Source organism: Enoplosus armatus, chromosome 7 (assembly GCF_043641665.1).
Source record: "Enoplosus armatus isolate fEnoArm2 chromosome 7, fEnoArm2.hap1, whole genome shotgun sequence".
Classification (NCBI taxonomy): Eukaryota; Metazoa; Chordata; class Actinopteri; order Centrarchiformes; family Enoplosidae; genus Enoplosus; species Enoplosus armatus.
Window position 1 is genome coordinate 3,329,609 of NC_092186.1, and position 19,061 is coordinate 3,348,669.

Here is a 19,061-nt window from a genome sequence, read left to right on the forward strand (position 1 = left end):
CCATTAAGTATTCTTACAAATCCATATCTTGTGTAGGCCAATCTGACACATAAATGAGACATTGAGTCAACGTACAAATGATGATGCGTGAAATATGGTGTTAATAACGTAACAGATAAAAATATCTCCCAGAGACGTGTGTGTAACAAACATACAGTATATATAAACAGATGGCTGACAAATGAAAGGAAAACCCAACATGAAGTGTCTTAGTTTGGAGTCAGGCCACCACAAGCATCCAGAACAGCTTCAGTGCTCCTTGCCAAGTCAGTGGAACTCTGTTGGAGGGATGAACACCATTCGTCAGGTCAGGCCGGGTCATCTTATTGAGATCAAAATCTCTTTTGCCAGAGAGACCAGCAGAGTCCAGCACATAGAAATACCCTACACACATTCACATCATTTTCATGCTCGCCAAAGCATTCAGTGAGCCCTGCTGTACGGAAGCATCTGTATTTGATTTGTGTCTCCACTCTTTTATTCAGCTTTACCGGGTTTACCTGTTACCTTTGATTTGTCCCTTGTCTGTATATATTCATATGTATGATACAGACTAGCTGATATGTTTTTCTTTTCTTTTATTGCAATGACACAATTTCTCAGTTGGCTGTGAGGTTGAAATATTTGCGTGTAGCATTAGGCCATCCCTACTACACACACACACACACACACACTGCAGCGCCCCTGTCCTGAGGGTGTGTGTGTGTTTGAGAGGTGGGGCCCTCCTCCTCTTTCATAAGCCTCCTCTTCGCCTCCATCAACTCACAGTCTGTCAGGAACTCTTGTCGGCACCACCGGGACTCTTGATACGGATTCCGGGACTTTTCTTCAGTCATGATTCGGGTGTCTTCGCCCGTGTTTATGCTGCTGCTGTGTGCGGTGAGTACAGAAGCACTTCCTGTCTTTTTCTACTGTTACACACTGAATTGGTTTTTAAGAATGGTCTTGTTCATCCTCAGTGCTGCCTGATAGTCAAGTCAGTTCTATTTATATAGCCAAATATCAGAAATCACAAATTTGCTTCAGGGGCTTTACAATCTGTACAGCTTACAACACCCTCTGTCCTTAGACCTTCCATTCAGATAAGAAAAACTATAACAGGGAAAAAATGTTTGAAAGCTGGACAGACGGGAAGTAGATGCCGTGTGTACAGAATAGACCAACATAATAAAATGACAGTATGGACAATCATGACGACAAGATTATAAATAGATTGTAACATATTTGAAGAAGAAGCAAAGAAGAATCTGTCTAAACATGTAGCCTAATGTCATTCTCTTTTAATATTGTTTCATTGGACACATCAGCTGTCAGTTCTGGCACAAATAGGGTGGGCTGCTAGTTATCCAGGCTATCTGTAGGCAAATAACCTATTTCAAACACCATACTGGCCCAGAATCTATGACGCTCTCAGAAATTCTTAATAAACTCACTTGTTGGTATTACAGCAGCTTTTAACGTAGTAATGTCAGGCAGGTTAAAAACCTGTCCAATTCACATCTCCAGTCCTCATGAATTTAGGTGTGTTTAGCCCTCTCTTCACAGGCTGGTTATCTTGTTCATGTTGATCCTAACAAAAACCTGGCTGCCATGACAATGCAGGTGTGGGCTGTGCTGACAGACAGAGACATGGCAGGTCTCATCCAACAACTTTCTAAAGTCTCATGTAAGCTGGTCCACATTTGGACATTTGGAGTCCTTTTTTAAATTGCCAGTCTAGATGAATACAACCCTGCAGTGAATCTTATTCAACCCTTTCACGCATAGTGGTCACTACAGTGGACAGCTATTCAAAAGCTGTTTTCTTGTATATGCATGGGTTTTAATGGTATAGTTGCACATCAACCACCACAGTGGACGCTAGTGCGTCATCCCATACACTGCCACCCACTGGCCAGCCGTTGTAAGTGCAACACAAATGTCTCAAAACCAAGATGGCCAACGGAAGGCCAGAAACGCTGAGCAGCTCAGGAATAACTTGCCAATCCTTCTATAGTAGGAGACCCTTGCAGGTACATAAAATTTGGTAACATCAAGTGACAACTAAGGAGTAATACAATTGTTAAAATTTCCATTTTATTCATTGGTGTGTTAAATAAATATTGCTTCAGTTGAAAACTCAAAAGCATGCTGTCCAACTGAGTGGACATGTGTAGAACTTTGAAAAATTAACATATGAAAAAAAGTTTAAAAAAAATTTCATGCCTAAAGAGAAATAAAAACACTGTCATAATTCATGCATGAAATGGTTAAAAAATAATTATAATAATTGAAGATGCATTATATTTTCACATAATTTCAGTCTGATGCTGTACACTCATGGATTATTCAGCTTCCCTATACTTTTCATATAGCTACCCTAGGAAATCATGCTCATATCATAGCATTAATTATGTGGTCAGTTGGATTTAGAACATGAAGACCCCTCTTGACCTCTTGGCTCATGCTTCTTAAAAGCAAAAGCAGCAACAAATCATTAAGTCAGGGAGGTACTGCTGCCAGTAATAACATTAAGTTTCTTGACTCTAGTAAATAATTGAAAGGTTACACATGTGTTTGAAACAAGCTTTAAGCACAATATACTGACTCCATGGATCATACATTATTTCTGTGGTTCTTTTCAAACATGTCTCATTGGATTCTAAAACTAATTACAGACTGTAATTCATGACGAGACTACAGTGTTATTAATGACTGAAACCTATTCCAGCTCAATTATGTGGAATGTCAACCAGAACAGGTTGACACAGCAGTTTCGTTGCCCAAGGCGTTTATGGACTGACCACAGTAATGTCCCTTATTTTCCTTTGTAGTGGCGTTGCTTGTTTCAGATTGAACAGTTGAGGGGTTATTGGTGATGTTTAGCACTGTTTATCTTTATTTAATGTGAAATCATTGAATAATTATTCAAGTGAGAGAAGGATAGCAATGAAGACAAATAGTTTCTGTCATTGGTCTTGATTCAGTACATTCTTTGTGCAGTTTTTCATACATGTGATTCCACTGGTGAGTCAGACTTCTTTCTCACTAACATGTGATGCCACTCCCTTCCCTTTTTCTCATGATACCTCTTCTTTCCTGACATGCCCATGACTGAATAGGTGAGGCTTAATCCCCTAGGAGTGGTAGGGTGTGTCGGCCTCTCCTCTGAACACAAGCAGCTACACAGTACCTGACAGGCTGAAGCTTTGACACACAGGCCCTCGCTGTATCTGTGTTTTTAATTGTACAGACCTAAATACGAGCATTCCCGCGGGGAAACATTCATGTCAGCCTCCTAGTTATGATAGCACGTTTAAAATGAGTTTCTGACAGCTATGATATCCCCGTAGGGATAATGCTGCACCCCTGTTAGCACTTCAGTGAAAATGCAATTACACATTGTGAAGTAGCTCAATAAGCTGCAAAGCCCACTGAATGTGTTCATATGCGGTTTAACCAGTAAAAAAAACATTTTTTTCTCCAACAGGCTTCACTGTTGGTTAAACACAGCTCGTTACAGGGCTATGCATTTACTCGTAGAACTGGTGTTACAAGCAGGTAACTTCCATTTTTACATCTAGATGGTTCAACCACAGGGCCTCCAATGTGAGCATCCATTTTGGATGTTTGAACAGGTCATAAAACGAGTTCAAACTGCAGAACACCGAGGACTGATGACAAAGACTGCTCAGTGTATCATCATCATCATCATCATCATCATCATCATCACCACACAGCTTTCGTTGACCAGCCAAGCAATAGGCACAAGAAAAGGCCACATTCAGTACTTTCTGAACACCAGATCAGTCCCACCCTCTCACTCAAACTTCAGCCAGACTGAACTTTGCATGAGCAGCAGGGGGATCTCTCTATTGCCAAGCTTGCATTTGATTTCCTAATATTAATATAGAATTTAGATAATGGACACCTATTTAAATAGGACAACTAGAAGAAGGGTAGAAGAATACTAAGTAAACATTTTCTTTTGAAAGGAAAATATCACAGTCCGATTTTTAAGATAGCAGAGATATCCCAACTGTAGAGAGAATAATTATTTATTTCTGTTTTGTGGTTTTATTCTTGATACATGGTATCAAGGGCCTGACCATGCAGGTGTCACTAAAATTTACAACTATTACCTCTTCCCCTCATGGTAGCACAGAAATATAGGACTAAAACCACAACATAGTCAGACTGAAAATCAGCTTATGTGCAAAGATGTTAACTAGTTTGGCCATCAAACCTGCTGACACTGAGCAGTCAGATTTAGAGGTCTGAGACTCAGTAGACTGAGTCAATAGACTTTTGGCACAGCTGCAGGGTTATGACACAGTGTCTGAGAAGGTACGATGTTCCCACACTAAATCTGATTTGCTGGCCAACTCCATTTAGAAACTCAGGGAGTTCTTGCTGTTGGACTGAGCTGCTGTGCCACCCTCCTTTCAAATCTGTCAAGTACATTGTGAAGTAATTACATCTATTATATTACAGCTCCAGGCTGTTGATGTGGTGAAGGCCGACTGGATTCCCCCACCGAAACCACTGAAGGAAAATGTAGCCTACACTGAATCTGTTGCCCAGGTGAGTCTTTGGTCTTTGACTTCAACTCTCTTTAATGGTACCCACTAATTTTGACTATGAGAATATAATGCTGTAAAAAGGGACCTTTGACCTGGGATGTATGGATGAAGAAGCCCTAGAGTACCTTCAAGTGCCCCAATGTGATGATGAAAATTTCTTGAATTTCTTTTTGTTTTTGTTTTAAAACTTTAAAAACATACAATCAGTGTGGTATATTGTCTTGTTTGCCCATGTATTGTTTTTACATTGGCCACACAAAAAGACTCAGGATGAAGTCACAAATATGCAATAAAAAGGAAATTTTGGACTATCCAAGTGAAAGCACTTCAAGGAGGCACATATTAGCAATAATTGTTCATTAAGAATTACAATTTTGGAATGGGTTAACCCATGTATTAGAGGTGAGGACCGTTTCAGTACACCAGAGAGACATTTTGGATTTTCTAACTTGATGCATCAGTTTATCCAGGCCAAAAGGAAGAAATTGATTTCAGACCATTTATTCCAATGCAGAAAACTGTGTATTCATTTTAGTCATTAACCATGTTGATCTTTATTTATTATTTTTCAGTTTTTCTGTGAAAGTAATCTCTAAATGACTCATTACCTCCCACCTGTTGTCCCAATTACTCTATTAGGACAAACCCCTGAATGAATGTTGACTTGAACAAGTTATGTAACTAATAAAAGCTCTTCAAATCAAAACTCCACAACTCCTGCTCCTCTACATGCAAATGCCTGAAGTTGTGGATTAAGTTTACATGCTTCTGAGTAGATGAAATGCTTACATGAGCATGCATTGACCAAAATCAGTTTAATCTAACAACTGTCATATCAATCTTAGCAAATGGTCAGCACACCATCCCTCTGTACACAGAACATGCTTATAAACATTTCAACAAAGAGGGGACTATTTTACCAGACACAAGCATGTATCTGCAGGGTGGTGGCCTCCAAAGGGAAGCATGAGTAGCCAGACAAGAAGGAGAGACAGTAAAATGGTTAAGGGACATTCAAACAACAAATGATGGTTTGGAGTTTTTGCTTTTCCAACTCTCTTGAAATAAATAGTTTTCAAACTTTGCAAATAGTTGTTCTTCTGGTGCAAATGTTTTTTTGGTGTTTCCTTCTGGTGCATAAGACTGTGCTTAGCTGAATCAGCTCTTCTCTGTGTTTCAGATTTATTCAGATAATGACGACAGAACAGGGGATATTGACTACTCTCTAGAAGGCATTGGTGCAAACCAGTATCCCTTCCATGTGTTTGTAGTTGACTCTAAAACTGGACTAATTCATGTGACCCAAAAGCTTGACAGGGAGGTCATCGATACCTACAACGTGAGTAATACATGACAGATTCTGTTCTATTCTATTCTATTTTTTGACTCTGATGTCACTTTTCACTGTGTAAGATTCAGTAATTAAAACTGCTTTCCATATTTAATGTTGAGATATCTGGCAGTCATTTGCTACACATTAATGTCACAGACTATGTTTGTAAATGCACCTGCTAAGACAGATGATAAAGACTGCAAAGTTTTCTGTTTCAGCTGTCAGGTGTCGCTAAGTACAGTGATGGCAGAGAAGCAGAGAAAAAAATTGACATACGAATCAAGGTTGTAGATGAGAACGACAACGCTCCTGTGTTTGGAGTCATCAAGCCCGGGGAGGTGGATGAGCTCAGTCCTGCAAGTTAGTATTCCTACTTTTTTATACAATTCTCACAAATACCCATCCTGATATGTGATGGCAAAGTAATCCTACGTGGCTTAGTTAATTCATTGAATAGGGCAAAACCTTGAGCGGAGGTGGAGGGGGCTGTAGCAAAAAACGGTCCTGGCATGGGTGTAATAAACAGAATTATAGCCAGGTTTCAAGTTATAATGTCCAAGCTGTACACCTGCAGGAATATGATCGCCAGCTACGCAGCTGTGAATGAGCCAGTGACTGAGAATCATGTATGAAACAGCTGATACAATCAGCCAATACGAGCGTAACTTTGGTTCTCTGTCTGACCTAACGCTATGCTTCATCAATGAGACAACAAAGGCAGAGAAGGAGACTGCTAGGAAGCAAACATGGATTCAAAATATTATCATGATGGATGTAAACATAACTTTTGTTTGTTCACAACAAAACTACACTGGACATTTTTAAGTTTAATGACTGTTTCATTTGATCCTGTTTTTTACAGGGACTTCAGTTATGAAAATAGCTGCAACTGATGCTGATGAACCAAATCATGAGAACTCTCAGATCGCCTATACCATCATAGATCAGAAACCATCTCATGACATGTTTGACATTACCAAAGATGGGACCATCTATGTCAAAAATGCTGGCCTGGACAGAGAGGTACTGTAAGCTCCCCTCAGCTCTACAGACCTCTTTAGCTTTTTTCAGCTCATTGTTTTGGTTTTCTGGCCCGCATATGTACTCTTATGGACCTTGTTTCCAGCATTAGCACCTGCTGTGCACTACTGCAACTCCAAATAATTGCTTACATGCTCCATGTCTGCCGGATGTGTTAATAGGGAATTATTTGCTTCTATGTTCACCATAACAACATTAAATTAACATATACATTACTGTATATATATGTCAATGTTATGTTTACAGCTTGTTACTCCACCCCCACAGTGACCAAAACAATTTTTGATTAAAGTGATGATGTTTGGGGGGAACTAGGATCAAATGTTTGCTTCTAACCCGTACCTGCTACACAAGACCTTTACTGTACCTTTTGCTTATTCCCATTACCATATAATTTGCTTAAGCTGAAGTTCACCTTGAATAATCTTTCAAGACACCATTGTCTACCACTGTCTTAACGCTCTGTACCTCTGGCAACAGAGTTTGCTCCAAATATTCATAAAGGCTTGCAAAGAAAATGCTTACTTCAACATCTAGTGGGGAGGAACTGCAGCATGTTTGTTGACTCAAATAGGTTTAAGAACATTTACAGGAGTATTTACCTAGACACTGACAAATTGGCTGTGAATCCAATCATTTATGGAAATTACAGCAACAGGAGCATTGCTACTCTGTCAAGTTGCAATCATGCAGCAAACTGTATATAGCACAGTTTATATTTCACCTCTCAGAATTGTCACCTATTGCTTTAGTCCCATCTCACCGTAATGTGTCAACAATCTCTTTCAGAAAACAGATCTATACACTCTGACGGTGAAAGGTCAAGACCTAAATGGCAAACCAGGAGGACACACTGCAACCGGCACTGTTACCATTAAGGTCCGAGATGTGAATGACAACCGTCCCACTCTGGAAAAAGAGGAGGTAGTTTTCTTTCTGAAATATAACAACATGTTATGCTGCATATTGGTGCAAGAAGAAATGTTTTCAGAGTTGCATGGACTCAATGTTTTCTTTTGAGGAAAAAAGAATATATGGAAGTGCTGATGTGAAGTTACAGATCACACATGAAAGTCAAAGAAATGCTAATCAAGGAATGTGTCGTGAAAACACATACTGCTGAAATGAAACCTGTTACTTTCACCTCATAATGTGTTTTACTTGCAGTATGAGGGCAGCATTGAGGAGAACACAGAAGGTGTGGAGGTGATGAGAATCAAAGCAGAGGACCTGGACATGATCAACACAGACAACTGGGAAGCTGTGTTTGACATTGTCAAAGGCAACGAGGCAGGGTACTTCAGTATCAAAACAGACCCCATCACCAATGAGGGCATCCTAATGCTTGACAAGGTACTGCTGAATGAGCAACACAGCAGTGTTTCTGTGATTTTAATTGAGAAGAATTATATGTGTTGGGATAAATGTGGTGAATGCTTCGTACACAAAAAATGAAAATGAGTAACTTGCCCCCATGAAAAAAGTAGAAACTCAGAAACAGGGAGGGATGTCATTCACTTTTAGGGTGCCTAAAAAAAGCCTCAGATGGCCGGTCGGTGTTAACTCAAGGCTGACATCTGAGGTGTCATTTTGAGGTGTCATCAATTTGCAGTATATTCAAGATGAACTGAAATGCACAATCAGGACATGAATCAACTGTCATCATCCAGTGGTATATAAGAAAAACGTTTGTCCAAAAGCTCAGGTTCCCTACTCTTTAAGCAAGACTAAGCAAGGTAGCCCATATGTCTTTCTCCCGAGCAACATCCTCCAGGTCCTACTGGGGGATCCCGAGGCATTCCCAGGTCGGACTGGATATGTAGTCCCTGTGTGTTCTGGGTCTCCTCCTAGTTGAAACACCCCCACAGGGAGACATCAGGGAGGCATCCACATCAGATGCTCGAACCACCTCACCTGAGTTTTCAACACAAAGAAGCAGTGGTTCCTTCTGGATGTCAGAGCTCCTCCTCCTATTTCTTGGGGGGGTGAAATAAATTTCTCATTTCCACAGCTTAAATCTTTGATCTTATTTATTCAGTCGTCACCCAAAGCTCACGACATGTCAGGGTTGGAACATAGATCGAGCAGTAAATCAAGAGCCTGCCTTCAGTCGCAGCTCCCTCTTCATCACAACTGTCCAGTATAGCATCAGCATTACTGCTGACTGTTGATTTCATGCTGCATTCTTGTGAAAAAGACAGTAGTGACTCAAAAGGGTAGTGACTCACTTTTAATTTGAAGGAGCAATGGCTTTCATAGTTCCGCAATACTGAGGCCCCCATACTGGACACTCTCCACACCTTGGCTGCAATTCGAGATTCTGTCTTCAGAATCTGTGATACAGCACAATCCTGGTGGAGCCCAATACTCGAGAATGCACTTGACTTCCTGCCAAGAATGTGGACAACACTATATTAACGCCTCAGCATCTCATAATCCTGCTGCACCCCCAGAGGATACTCCCGGCGACAAAGTCATGGGATCTACCCTTAACACAAACTGCAAAGATTAACTCAAATCAACATTTCATCTCATCTGCTGATCAGCAAAACGTTTTATTCATCTATGGAACATTACCTTAACATTATGAATGTATACAAAACACAGCATCTGCATTTCAGCCCTTATTTTTCTAAATTCAGTATTGAGAAATAAAAAAAATCTGTTGTTGTTATAATAATAATTTGTGTTCTTTGTGTTTGTGCTATTTCACAGGCTGTGGATTATGAGGATGTGAAGGACCTTGAACTGGGACTAGCTGTGAGAAACAAGGCTGGAATGTATGATGGATCTGGTTTTGGACAGGGGGCAGGGGTGGGTGGGGGAGCGGGGGGAGGAGGAGGAGGAGGAGGAGGAGCAGGTGGGGGAGCAGGGGGGGGAGCAGGGGGGGGAGGTGGAGGAGCAGGGGGTGGAGGTGGAGGAGCAGGGGGGGGAGGGGGAGGAGCCGGCGGGGGGGGGTCATCATGGCAAAGTGGGACCAAACTTAAAACCTATCCAATCAAAATCAATGTGAAGAACCAGCCTGAGGGGCCACATTTTGACCCCAAAGTCAAAGCTATTCCCATCTCAGAGGGAGGTCACTCCATCAATATTAATGATGTCATTTCCCGCTACCCTGCAATAGATGGAGACACTAGGAAACCAGCTGAAAATGTCAGGTCAGTGCACACATACACACAAAAGCCTCTGCACTATAACATCAGCTTGAATTTCTACGCTCAATGATAATAACTGACACAACTTATTTCTGTTGTAGGTATGCCAAGGGCTCAGACCCTGACAACTGGCTAACCATCGACCCAAAGACAGCTGAGATCAAACTCAACAAGATGCCTGACAGAGAATCTCCATACCTGGTCAATGGGACATATATTGCTAAAGTACTTTGCATTACAGAAGGTACCTTCCACTATTCCACTACTGCTTCAGATGTTTTACATGTCAGACTTGTACTCTTAGTGAAAAGTAGCTGTGAAAAGGTATGACACATCAAGCTAAGTCTAAACTTAAAGCATAGACTATTGTTCTTTCAGGAGCATAGATCAAAATTTCATGTCAAACTTCCCATTAGATTATGAGAAGATTTTCGTGCAAGAGTTAACGCCGCTGTGAATTAAAAGTAGGTTTAGGATTCGTCCTCTGGGGACGATCAACATCCACAGCAAATGTAGTGGAAATCCAGATGTCTGTTTTCAGCATCTTGTGTACAAAGATATCTTGTCTAACACCTTCACATACCCATGCACACCCATTCACAGTTAGTGCGCAAGTTGCTGGCTAGCTACAACTAACATCTGTACACTCAGTATTCTGGATGTTTGTAGTGAACAAACACAGACGGCACAAACTGTCCAGCAGTGAGTTTCATGTAAATAAAGCAAAGAGAAAAGTTACTTTACCACTACCACTACTAGCCAGGCAAACAGTTGTGTACCCCTGTTGTCCACCAGCATGAGGAGTGAAGCATTTTCTCTGAACTTGTGGGAATAGAAACAAAGGAAAAACTGAATGATGTGTTATTTCTGTTTGTCCAACACAGACATGCCCGGCAAAACAGCCACCGGCACAGTAGCCATCCAGGTCGAAGATTTCAATGACAACTGCCCCACCCTGACCAGTAACATCCAGAGTATGTGTACCACGGATGATGCTGTTATCGTGAACGCTAAAGATGAGGATTCTTTCCCTAACGGACCTCCTTTTGAATTTGTCATCGTCCCAGAGGGCACTGAGGGCAAATGGCAGGTGGAACATCTCAATGGTGAGGAGAATAAAAAGGTTATGGTAGACAGATCTAAAAAATATACAAATAGATATAAAGTTAGAAATTGCTCTTTATCAACATGAATCAATGTCTGCCAAAGATTTGTTTGTTGTTTTTGCAACATTTTCAAATTCCACCCAAGATGCTTTAAGCTCCACAAATAACCCGGTCTGACCTTCTAACTAGCACTAAGCTTGCTTTGACAATGATGCTTGGTATGCATCTCAGATCAATGGACTACCAGAATGTGGTAGTCCAATGGTCTGGAACCTAGTTTTTGAACAGGAATGTGGAAAAGCCTAATTTAACCTTGAGTGTTTAACCCAGGATACTATTAATTTTGGAGTAAAGCATATTGACTTACTACACTTTTGATGTCTTTTTGCGGGCAGACACTGCAGCTATCCTGAGAGCCCAGGAGTCCATGTGGCCTGGTTTATATGAGGTGGAATTTGAGGTGAGGGACGGGCAGGGAGAGGCCTGTCCAGACCCACAGAAAGTGACGGTCCAAGTTTGTACCTGTGAGGATGGAGTGACGTGTGGAAAACGAGGCGCCAATGGTCAGTCTACAAAGGGAGCAGAGTTAGGACCTGCAGGTATCGGACTGCTATTGCTGGGCCTGCTGCTCTTACTACGTAAGTATAATGTGAGGCTCATTCTGGTGAGGGGTTGTGTGATCAAACATTTAACACCCTGACTGTGCTCAAGACTTTCCAAGACAGGTTGAGTTGAGTTTAAGTCCAGTTTAGGCCAAAGTTAGGCCCAAAGCAAATTATTCAAGACCAAGTGAAATAATACTTACCTCTTTAGATTTAGTGACTTCATCAGGGCATTAAAATCCTCAACACACCTCGAGATTTTGAGCTCGTACAAACATGGCTTCAAATCTGAAGTATTCCTAACATATTGAATATTCAGGACTAAATAAGCATCAAAACTAAAAATCTTTCGGTTAACTCTTCATCAAGGCTGAGAATTGAAATGGCCATAACTGTTGTAACTTTGGCACAAAACAGTGTGTTTATGTAGGATCCCATCATTAACAGTAAGAAGCTGATTGAGAAAATGCGATTTCAGGTCCTTTTAAATGCCAACCGCCACAAGATGCCAGTAGTTATGGTGGGAAAATGAATCAGATCACAGTCTCTAACAGCCCCAGTTTTGTTTAGGGTAAATTCTGAGATCTCTTTACTTTTAGATGTAATTATGGGTCTGGCCAGCAGGTGGCAGCAGCCAAATCTGACAACACACTCATGAGACTGTCAGACAAGTCAAAACATGTCAGATATATTACAATATGCAACCTACACCCGAATGGTTATAGAAAACACCCAGTTGCCTGCCTGTTAAAAGGAAGTTTTATCTTGCCGCTGTTGCCAAGTGTTTACTGGTGGGAACTCTGTAAATAATATTATAAAGGGTGTGAAGTGTCATGAGATAACTTTAGCTTTGAATTGACTAGTGTTGCTAATAAAGAACTACCTGGTCACCAGTTCTGTAACACAGCCATTCATTTTCTCAAATGTTGTTGTTTTTACAGTCATTCCTCTTTTGCTGCTCTTTTGCCAATGTGGGGGGGCTGCCGGTCTGCCAGGGAGCTTTACTGAGATGCCTTTTGACACCAAATCACACCTCATTAACTACCGCACAGAGGGCCAGGGTGAGAACACGGTGAGAACCAACATACTTACCTCTTAAACACATGACCTTCAGTGTTGAAAACAGGAATATTGCCATACTGCTGGCTTGCTATTGAGATGATGTCTGCTTGAATGCTGCATTTTGTGATTTTTGAAAGTGATTTTTGACATTTGGATCATTGGCCTGTGATAGGAGGTGCCACTATTGAACATGCCAACACAAATGGATGGAAACGTGGCTATGGGCATGGCTAACAACACTTCAGCAATGGCGCCCATGGCAGGTTTCGATATCCAGAAATCCGTCACTTCCATGGATGGGATGAACGGGGCCATCTATCAAGAAGGTTACAGAGACGGGACATGGGGAATGAGGAACGAGCTGAACGGCAGTGACTTCTACTCTGGGTTTGAGGACAGAGAATCAGGAGCGGGTGGAGGAATTTATGACGGCATGGCTCTGCCAGACCACTTCCTGAGACAGTACTACACTCAGGTAAGAAATAATTTAATTACTGCTAATCTTTACTTTCTGTAACCCATAGTAGCCTTTTGTCGTCCGGACGTAATTATTTTGGTGGTTTTCAAATGTTGGGAAAACAAATCAAACTGTATAAAAAAAAAGTTTAGCTGAAAAAGTTAAGTTTGACATTAACTCTTAAGAGCCCTTTAAGTTAAGCTGTTCATAGACACACCAACAGCTTGTGAACACAAACTTAAAAAGCTTTGAAGAACATGTTCTTGGTCACCACCATTGTTTTACACCAGGATGACAGGCATTAGTTTATGATGTTATGTTTTTGTTGACTAATAATGAGATGTTTTTTTTATTTTGATTTGAGAACATTTTAATTTGCTTGATACTAATACATTAATTGAAAGTTAAACACACAGTTTGCATTGTGAATGCAAAACAAATGGCTGTGTTCAGTTAACAAAAAGGTAATCTTGGTTTCCTTTTTTTTCAACAGAAAGTGACCAGTGGAAGCGAGAACCTCGGCGTGAAGGATGGTCTTTTGCTTTATGACTACGAAGGCCAGGGCTCCCCTGCTGGCTCAGTGGACTGGAGTATTGAGTCTGACAATGACCTGCAGTTTCTTGATGACCTTGGCCCAAAGTTCAAGACCCTGGCTGAGGTGTGCGGAGGCAAGAAGATCCCAACTGAAGTCAAACAAATGGTCACTCCTCTGCCCAGTGCCTCCATCAACACTCAGAGCTCAGTTTCAAGTTTGGTGACTGCCCAACAGCTGCCCCCTCCACCCAAGCTGCAGCCGACAATCTCCAAAACAGGGCAGACTGTGGTCAGGGAGACATCTGAGCGTTCTCAGATGGTGAAGGAAAGTACGGCCATGGTGAGGGAAGGGATGGCAAATCATGGCCAGATGCTCCTGCTACAGCAGCAGCAGTCGCCTGTCTACTACACCACCACTCCTGTCCTGCAGCCGATGCACTACGTAGTCCAGCCACAGGTTCAGAACACAGTGCTGCTTGCTGAGGCTCCATCCACCAACCTGCAGGGCATGGTACTGGTTAACGGCACTCAGACTGGACCTGCCCAAGGCATGGTCCTTCAGGGGCAGACAGTGATGTCCAGTGCACAAGTCCAGGGCCCCGGCATGGTGCTGGTGGAGAGGAGTGGGGTTCAGGGGGGTGGTGCCAACCTGATTCGCACTGGCAACCTTTCTGGCTCCCAGGCCATGATGGTGGTGGAGGGCAAGGTCCCTGCAGGGTCAATGAAAGTGCTGAAGGGGAGCCAGACCTGCCTCGTGCAGGGGGGCACTCTACAGCCAGGAGGGCTTTCAGGATCTCAGAGAGTCCTGATGGTCGGAGGGCCAACAAGCAGTGGAGGGCAACTGATCCAGGAGGCAGGAGGTCTGTCCCAGAAGAGTGACATCTCTGGCTCTAAAAGAGTTCTCCACAGAAAGGGCAGAACAACCGTGGGCTCTCAGAGCAGCGTGGGGGGTTCCTCTACCACTACAGTGAGCACAACCCCCAACTACAAGAAGGTGGTGGTGCAGGAGAAATTCACTGAATTGTGATGTGGAAAAAGACACTTTTTTAATGCAGTTAAATGCACTTCTCCTATTTTTATGAGAGACACTCAGCATTGTCAGTTTATTGGTGGAGGGTGTGCCGAAGCAGTTTGTCTAGGAATTATGCTACATGTACCTGCATGTTCATACGACAGCTTCTACTTGCCAGCAACATGTGCACCTAAACGTCTATGTTATTCCACTACTGAACCTGTTTTTTTGATTCCAAAAATAACACTGATTGTTGAGTTACATATATTTTCACCGTTTTATGGATCCAAACACATAGCTGCTCTAATTTGTTGGGAGAGTGTCATTAGTTTCATAAAAAGGAGCTGTAATTGCAAGTTCAGTCCACCTCAGCAAACCAAACGTCATGTAGTTTCAAATGTTGCTCTACAGTCATTTCATGATTTGATAACATTTGGTGTTCTGTAATGGATTCTGTAAGACCCAATGATCAAGCATGCTGTTGTTTGCTTTGACATCATTCTCTACCACTTGGTTCACTGGCTTATTGTCCTTTTTTTGTCTTGTTTGCTTTGATTGTGTGTTTTGTTTTGTGTTGTTTCATTTCTTTATTCATACATATAAAAAATTTAAAAGATACAGTATGTAATTTGCAAAGGAATGTGAAGGAGAATTGCCCAATAACCTTCCAGGGACTTGAAAAGTGGCATTCTGCAGACAGCATATTATAGAAAATAATTACAGTAATTAATACACAATTTATATGTATCTATCAATGCTTTTAGACATAGTAGCACAAGTATAAGTATAGTGAATCTGAATTAATTTAATCTTGCCCTACTGGATGGATTGTCATGAAATTCTGTACAGACATGATTCCCAGAGGATGGCTCTTAATAATTTTGGTAATCCTCCTGACTTTTCCTAACTGACTTAATATAGAGTAAATGGTTGACAGTATAAAGCCACAACTTTGCACAGGTAACCTGACCATCTGTTTTTAGCAGTTTTTAAGATTGAATTGATGAATTTAAATGTTTATCTAATGGCCAGGGAGACATCCCTGTAACATCCACGTAATCATGTGGGCGACAACACCACCTACAGAAAAGAAAAGCTAAGAAAATAGACCAATAACCAGATTAGAGAGCACAACCAGCTGATGAAGCCACTGCAGCCTGTACTGAATTCAGTACTTGTTTCTGTGAGAGTTTCTGATGTCTGAGTCTTGATTTTAATTGATTGCTGTGATTACATGGGTGTAGTTAAACCTTTTGAACTGCATTGTACAGTTAATCATGATTCACTGGCTTTCCTGCTTGATACCCTGCCAAACTGTGGCTATTAGCAATAATTCTGTTAGGAACACTTTTAAGCAATGAGATAAAATTAAAAAAAGGTGGGTGGAGGGCATCCATTTCGGCTCACTGGCACTTTTGGTTTCTTGTGTCCCAGCTTGTTCTAAACATACTGGATCTACTTTTACAGCGTTCTTATGTTCATAAGATTTGATCGTTGCTCTTGAATGAACTACAATAAATGTTTCATGTTGGACAAAAAGTTTTTTTACCAGTCTGTGTCATGGTGTCTTGAGTTTTGTGGCTGGAACCCATTTTGACATAATGAATATCTCTCTCAGGGATGATTATTTTAATAACCTCTTTTGTACACAACAATGCAGATCATCACACGTTTTATGTTTGTGTTCGCATGAGGGCAGGCAAATGCTGTATATCATATGACAGGTAATTTGGGGTGGGGTAGTAATTGGCTCAGTAGAATGTCAAGTGATTAATGTGTTTGACAGTAAGAACACACCCTGAAGGAAAGAAGAAGATCAGGTATGCGTATGCACAGGGCAGAATATACCTTAAAGTCATACCTCAGCTTTCTGCCAGGTTCCATAATGACTTGAACATTTTACTGCCATCAAATGGCCATGTGCCAAAATATCTCACTGGTCTTCTGAGTGCTTACTGAACAAGTCCCTTTAGATCAGTGGAGGATGACAAAATATGAGCAATGGTCTGCAGTTACAACCCACACACTTTGGAATGCCCCACCCTTAAGTGACCCTATGAGACTAACAAAAACTCCACCACCGACCCAATCAACCACAGTGAGACACCTTTAAACCAACCAAAGCCATGGGATTTATTACGTAAAGACATACACAACCAAAACACTAAATAGAGACAACCAAAAGACACACAAAAATCCCCTGAGAAGCAGCAAGCCTAGCAGTCCCAGCAGTCCCCATGCCAGAAGCCTCTCCCTTCTGATGCTGGCTGCGATCTCAAGTACTTCTTCCAGCTCCAGGCCAGGTGCACTTCATTGGACAATTACAATGTACATCACCTGGGCAGAGCAAGAGAGGGCACAAGAGGACACCGGGACAAACAGTTCATGGAAACACATACAGCCGTGACAACAGAATTTAGACATTTAGAACACATTTAACATATTGAGAAACGTGCTCATGAAAAAAGCTTCAGCTCCTCATTAAACTGATTGAAAAACCTTTGGAAACTCTTTTTAAGTGTGAACCTAAAACTAATTACTGGTTTGAAAACAGAATGAAAATGACTGCTTTATTACTGAGTTTAGTTTGTGAGTTATATAGTCTGCACAAATTACAATTAAAAATTGCTCTGGTCGTCTGCATTTCCTAGAGCAGTGGTTCCCAACTTAGGCATTGGGACCCACCAAAGGTCATAAGATAAATTTGAGGGGTCACAAGATGATAGACATGATATGGTATTTCTGCCACGCAAAATTATGTTTGTTCTGACTTCCTCTGACCTTTCCTTTTTATTTAAATATATTATTTATTTTTACTCATATTTTATTTTCTTTGTTAAACTTTTATTCAATAGGGTACATCACAGACAGACAGGAAGTGAGGGAATGAGCCAGACTCCAACCAGGGACGTTGGGATTACATGGTCAGTGCCTTAAACCCCTGGGCCATTTTTTCTTGTGAATTACTGGATAATTGTTTTCCTCTTTAGGCCTCCAATAATTATTCAAATACATCTGATGAATTGCAAGTAGACATGATTTCCTTTCACGGGCTGATAAAGATTGCAAACCACTGGCCTAGAGCATCCCCAAACCGCACGGCCCTGCAGATCCACTCAGGTGTTTTCAGTTATTCTGGCTGATCAGACCTGTGCTCAGGTTGATATTTGTAGCTGTGAGTGTTCACCACTCCCTGAATGTTTTGCACAATGTGTCATTATCTTTTCACATACACGCCATACCATTCCTCTGCTTTGAATCATGCACTACCATCCTGCTTTTGGTACATTCAGTTCAGTTCAGTTCAGTTCAATTCAAATCACAACAAAAGTCATCTCATGACACTTTACAAACAGAGCAGGTCTAGACCGACTCTTTATAATGTTATTACAGAGACCCAACAGTTCCCACCATGAGCAAGCACTTTGGCAACAGTGGCAAGGAAAACTTCCTTTTAAGAGGCAGAAACCTCGAGCAGAACCAGACTCTAGGTGGGGGGGTCATCTGCTTTGATCGGTTGGGTTGGAGAGAGAGAGAGAGAGAGAGAGAGAGAGAGAGAGAGAGAAAGAGGGGGAGGGAGAGAGAGAGTCAACAAAACATCGGTCACTGGTTTTCTGTCTCCTACTGACAACCTTGGTCAGTGAACGACTGATGGTGGTCATGGTTAAAAGAAACCAAGTGTTTATTACTGTAACCATGACGACGAAGCTTCTCTCAACTTAACTAAGTGCTTTTTTTAACGCAGAAAAAAGCTAATTTGCCAAGTACAGTACCTGTAGTTTTTCAAACTTTCATTGATTCTGTGCACCTCTCGGACTTCTCTAGGACTTTATATTTCTGCCTGCAGACACTGCTTTCAGGTAACTGTACATTCAGCTGAACGAACCACTCTTTGCAGGGCCTTGCGTTCGGATCGGTGCTGTTTCGGTACCAGGCAGTGATGTTCCCTGTCAGGACGCTCTCAATGGTGCTGGAGTAAAAATTCCTCAGTATTGGAGGGGATAACCATCAGGCCCTCTGTGATGTGGACACCAAGGTACTTAAAGCTGTCCACCCTCCCCACCGAGGACCCGTTGATATTACGGGGGGTGTAGTAGACCTTTTCCTTGTTCTATCTATCTATGATCAGGCCCACCACAGCTGTGTCATCAGCAAACTTGGTGTGTTGTGTTGAAAGTGACTACACAGTCGCGTATG

The 19,061-nt window shown here is 41.7% G+C and overlaps 1 protein-coding gene across 1 annotated transcript; it reads left to right on the plus strand.

Annotated features, from left to right (window-relative positions):
- Positions 1 to 834: 834 nt before the first annotated feature.
- Positions 835 to 14,879, plus strand: LOC139287696 (desmoglein-2.1-like). Its single transcript, XM_070908857.1, has 14 exons — positions 835 to 879; positions 4,474 to 4,563; positions 5,743 to 5,901; positions 6,114 to 6,255; positions 6,758 to 6,918; positions 7,726 to 7,860; positions 8,104 to 8,289; positions 9,652 to 10,094; positions 10,193 to 10,335; positions 10,976 to 11,197; positions 11,593 to 11,835; positions 12,741 to 12,871; positions 13,034 to 13,336; positions 13,812 to 14,879. Exons 1-14 carry the CDS (start codon positions 835 to 837, stop codon positions 14,877 to 14,879), a joined length of 3,471 nt encoding a protein of 1,156 aa, XP_070764958.1.
- Positions 14,880 to 19,061: the final 4,182 nt, after the last annotated feature.

Bases quoted from the DNA above. Each gene is read 5' to 3' on its own strand.
- LOC139287696 (XM_070908857.1), top strand. From the start codon at position 835: ATGATTCGGGTGTCTTCGCCCGTGTTTATGCTGCTGCTGTGTGCG. The intron at 10,095-10,192 runs GTCAGTGCACAC...TTTCTGTTGTAG, and splicing joins AAACCAGCTGAAAATGTCAG to GTATGCCAAGGGCTCAGACC. The intron at 11,198-11,592 runs GTGAGGAGAATA...TTTTGCGGGCAG, and splicing joins GCAGGTGGAACATCTCAATG to ACACTGCAGCTATCCTGAGA.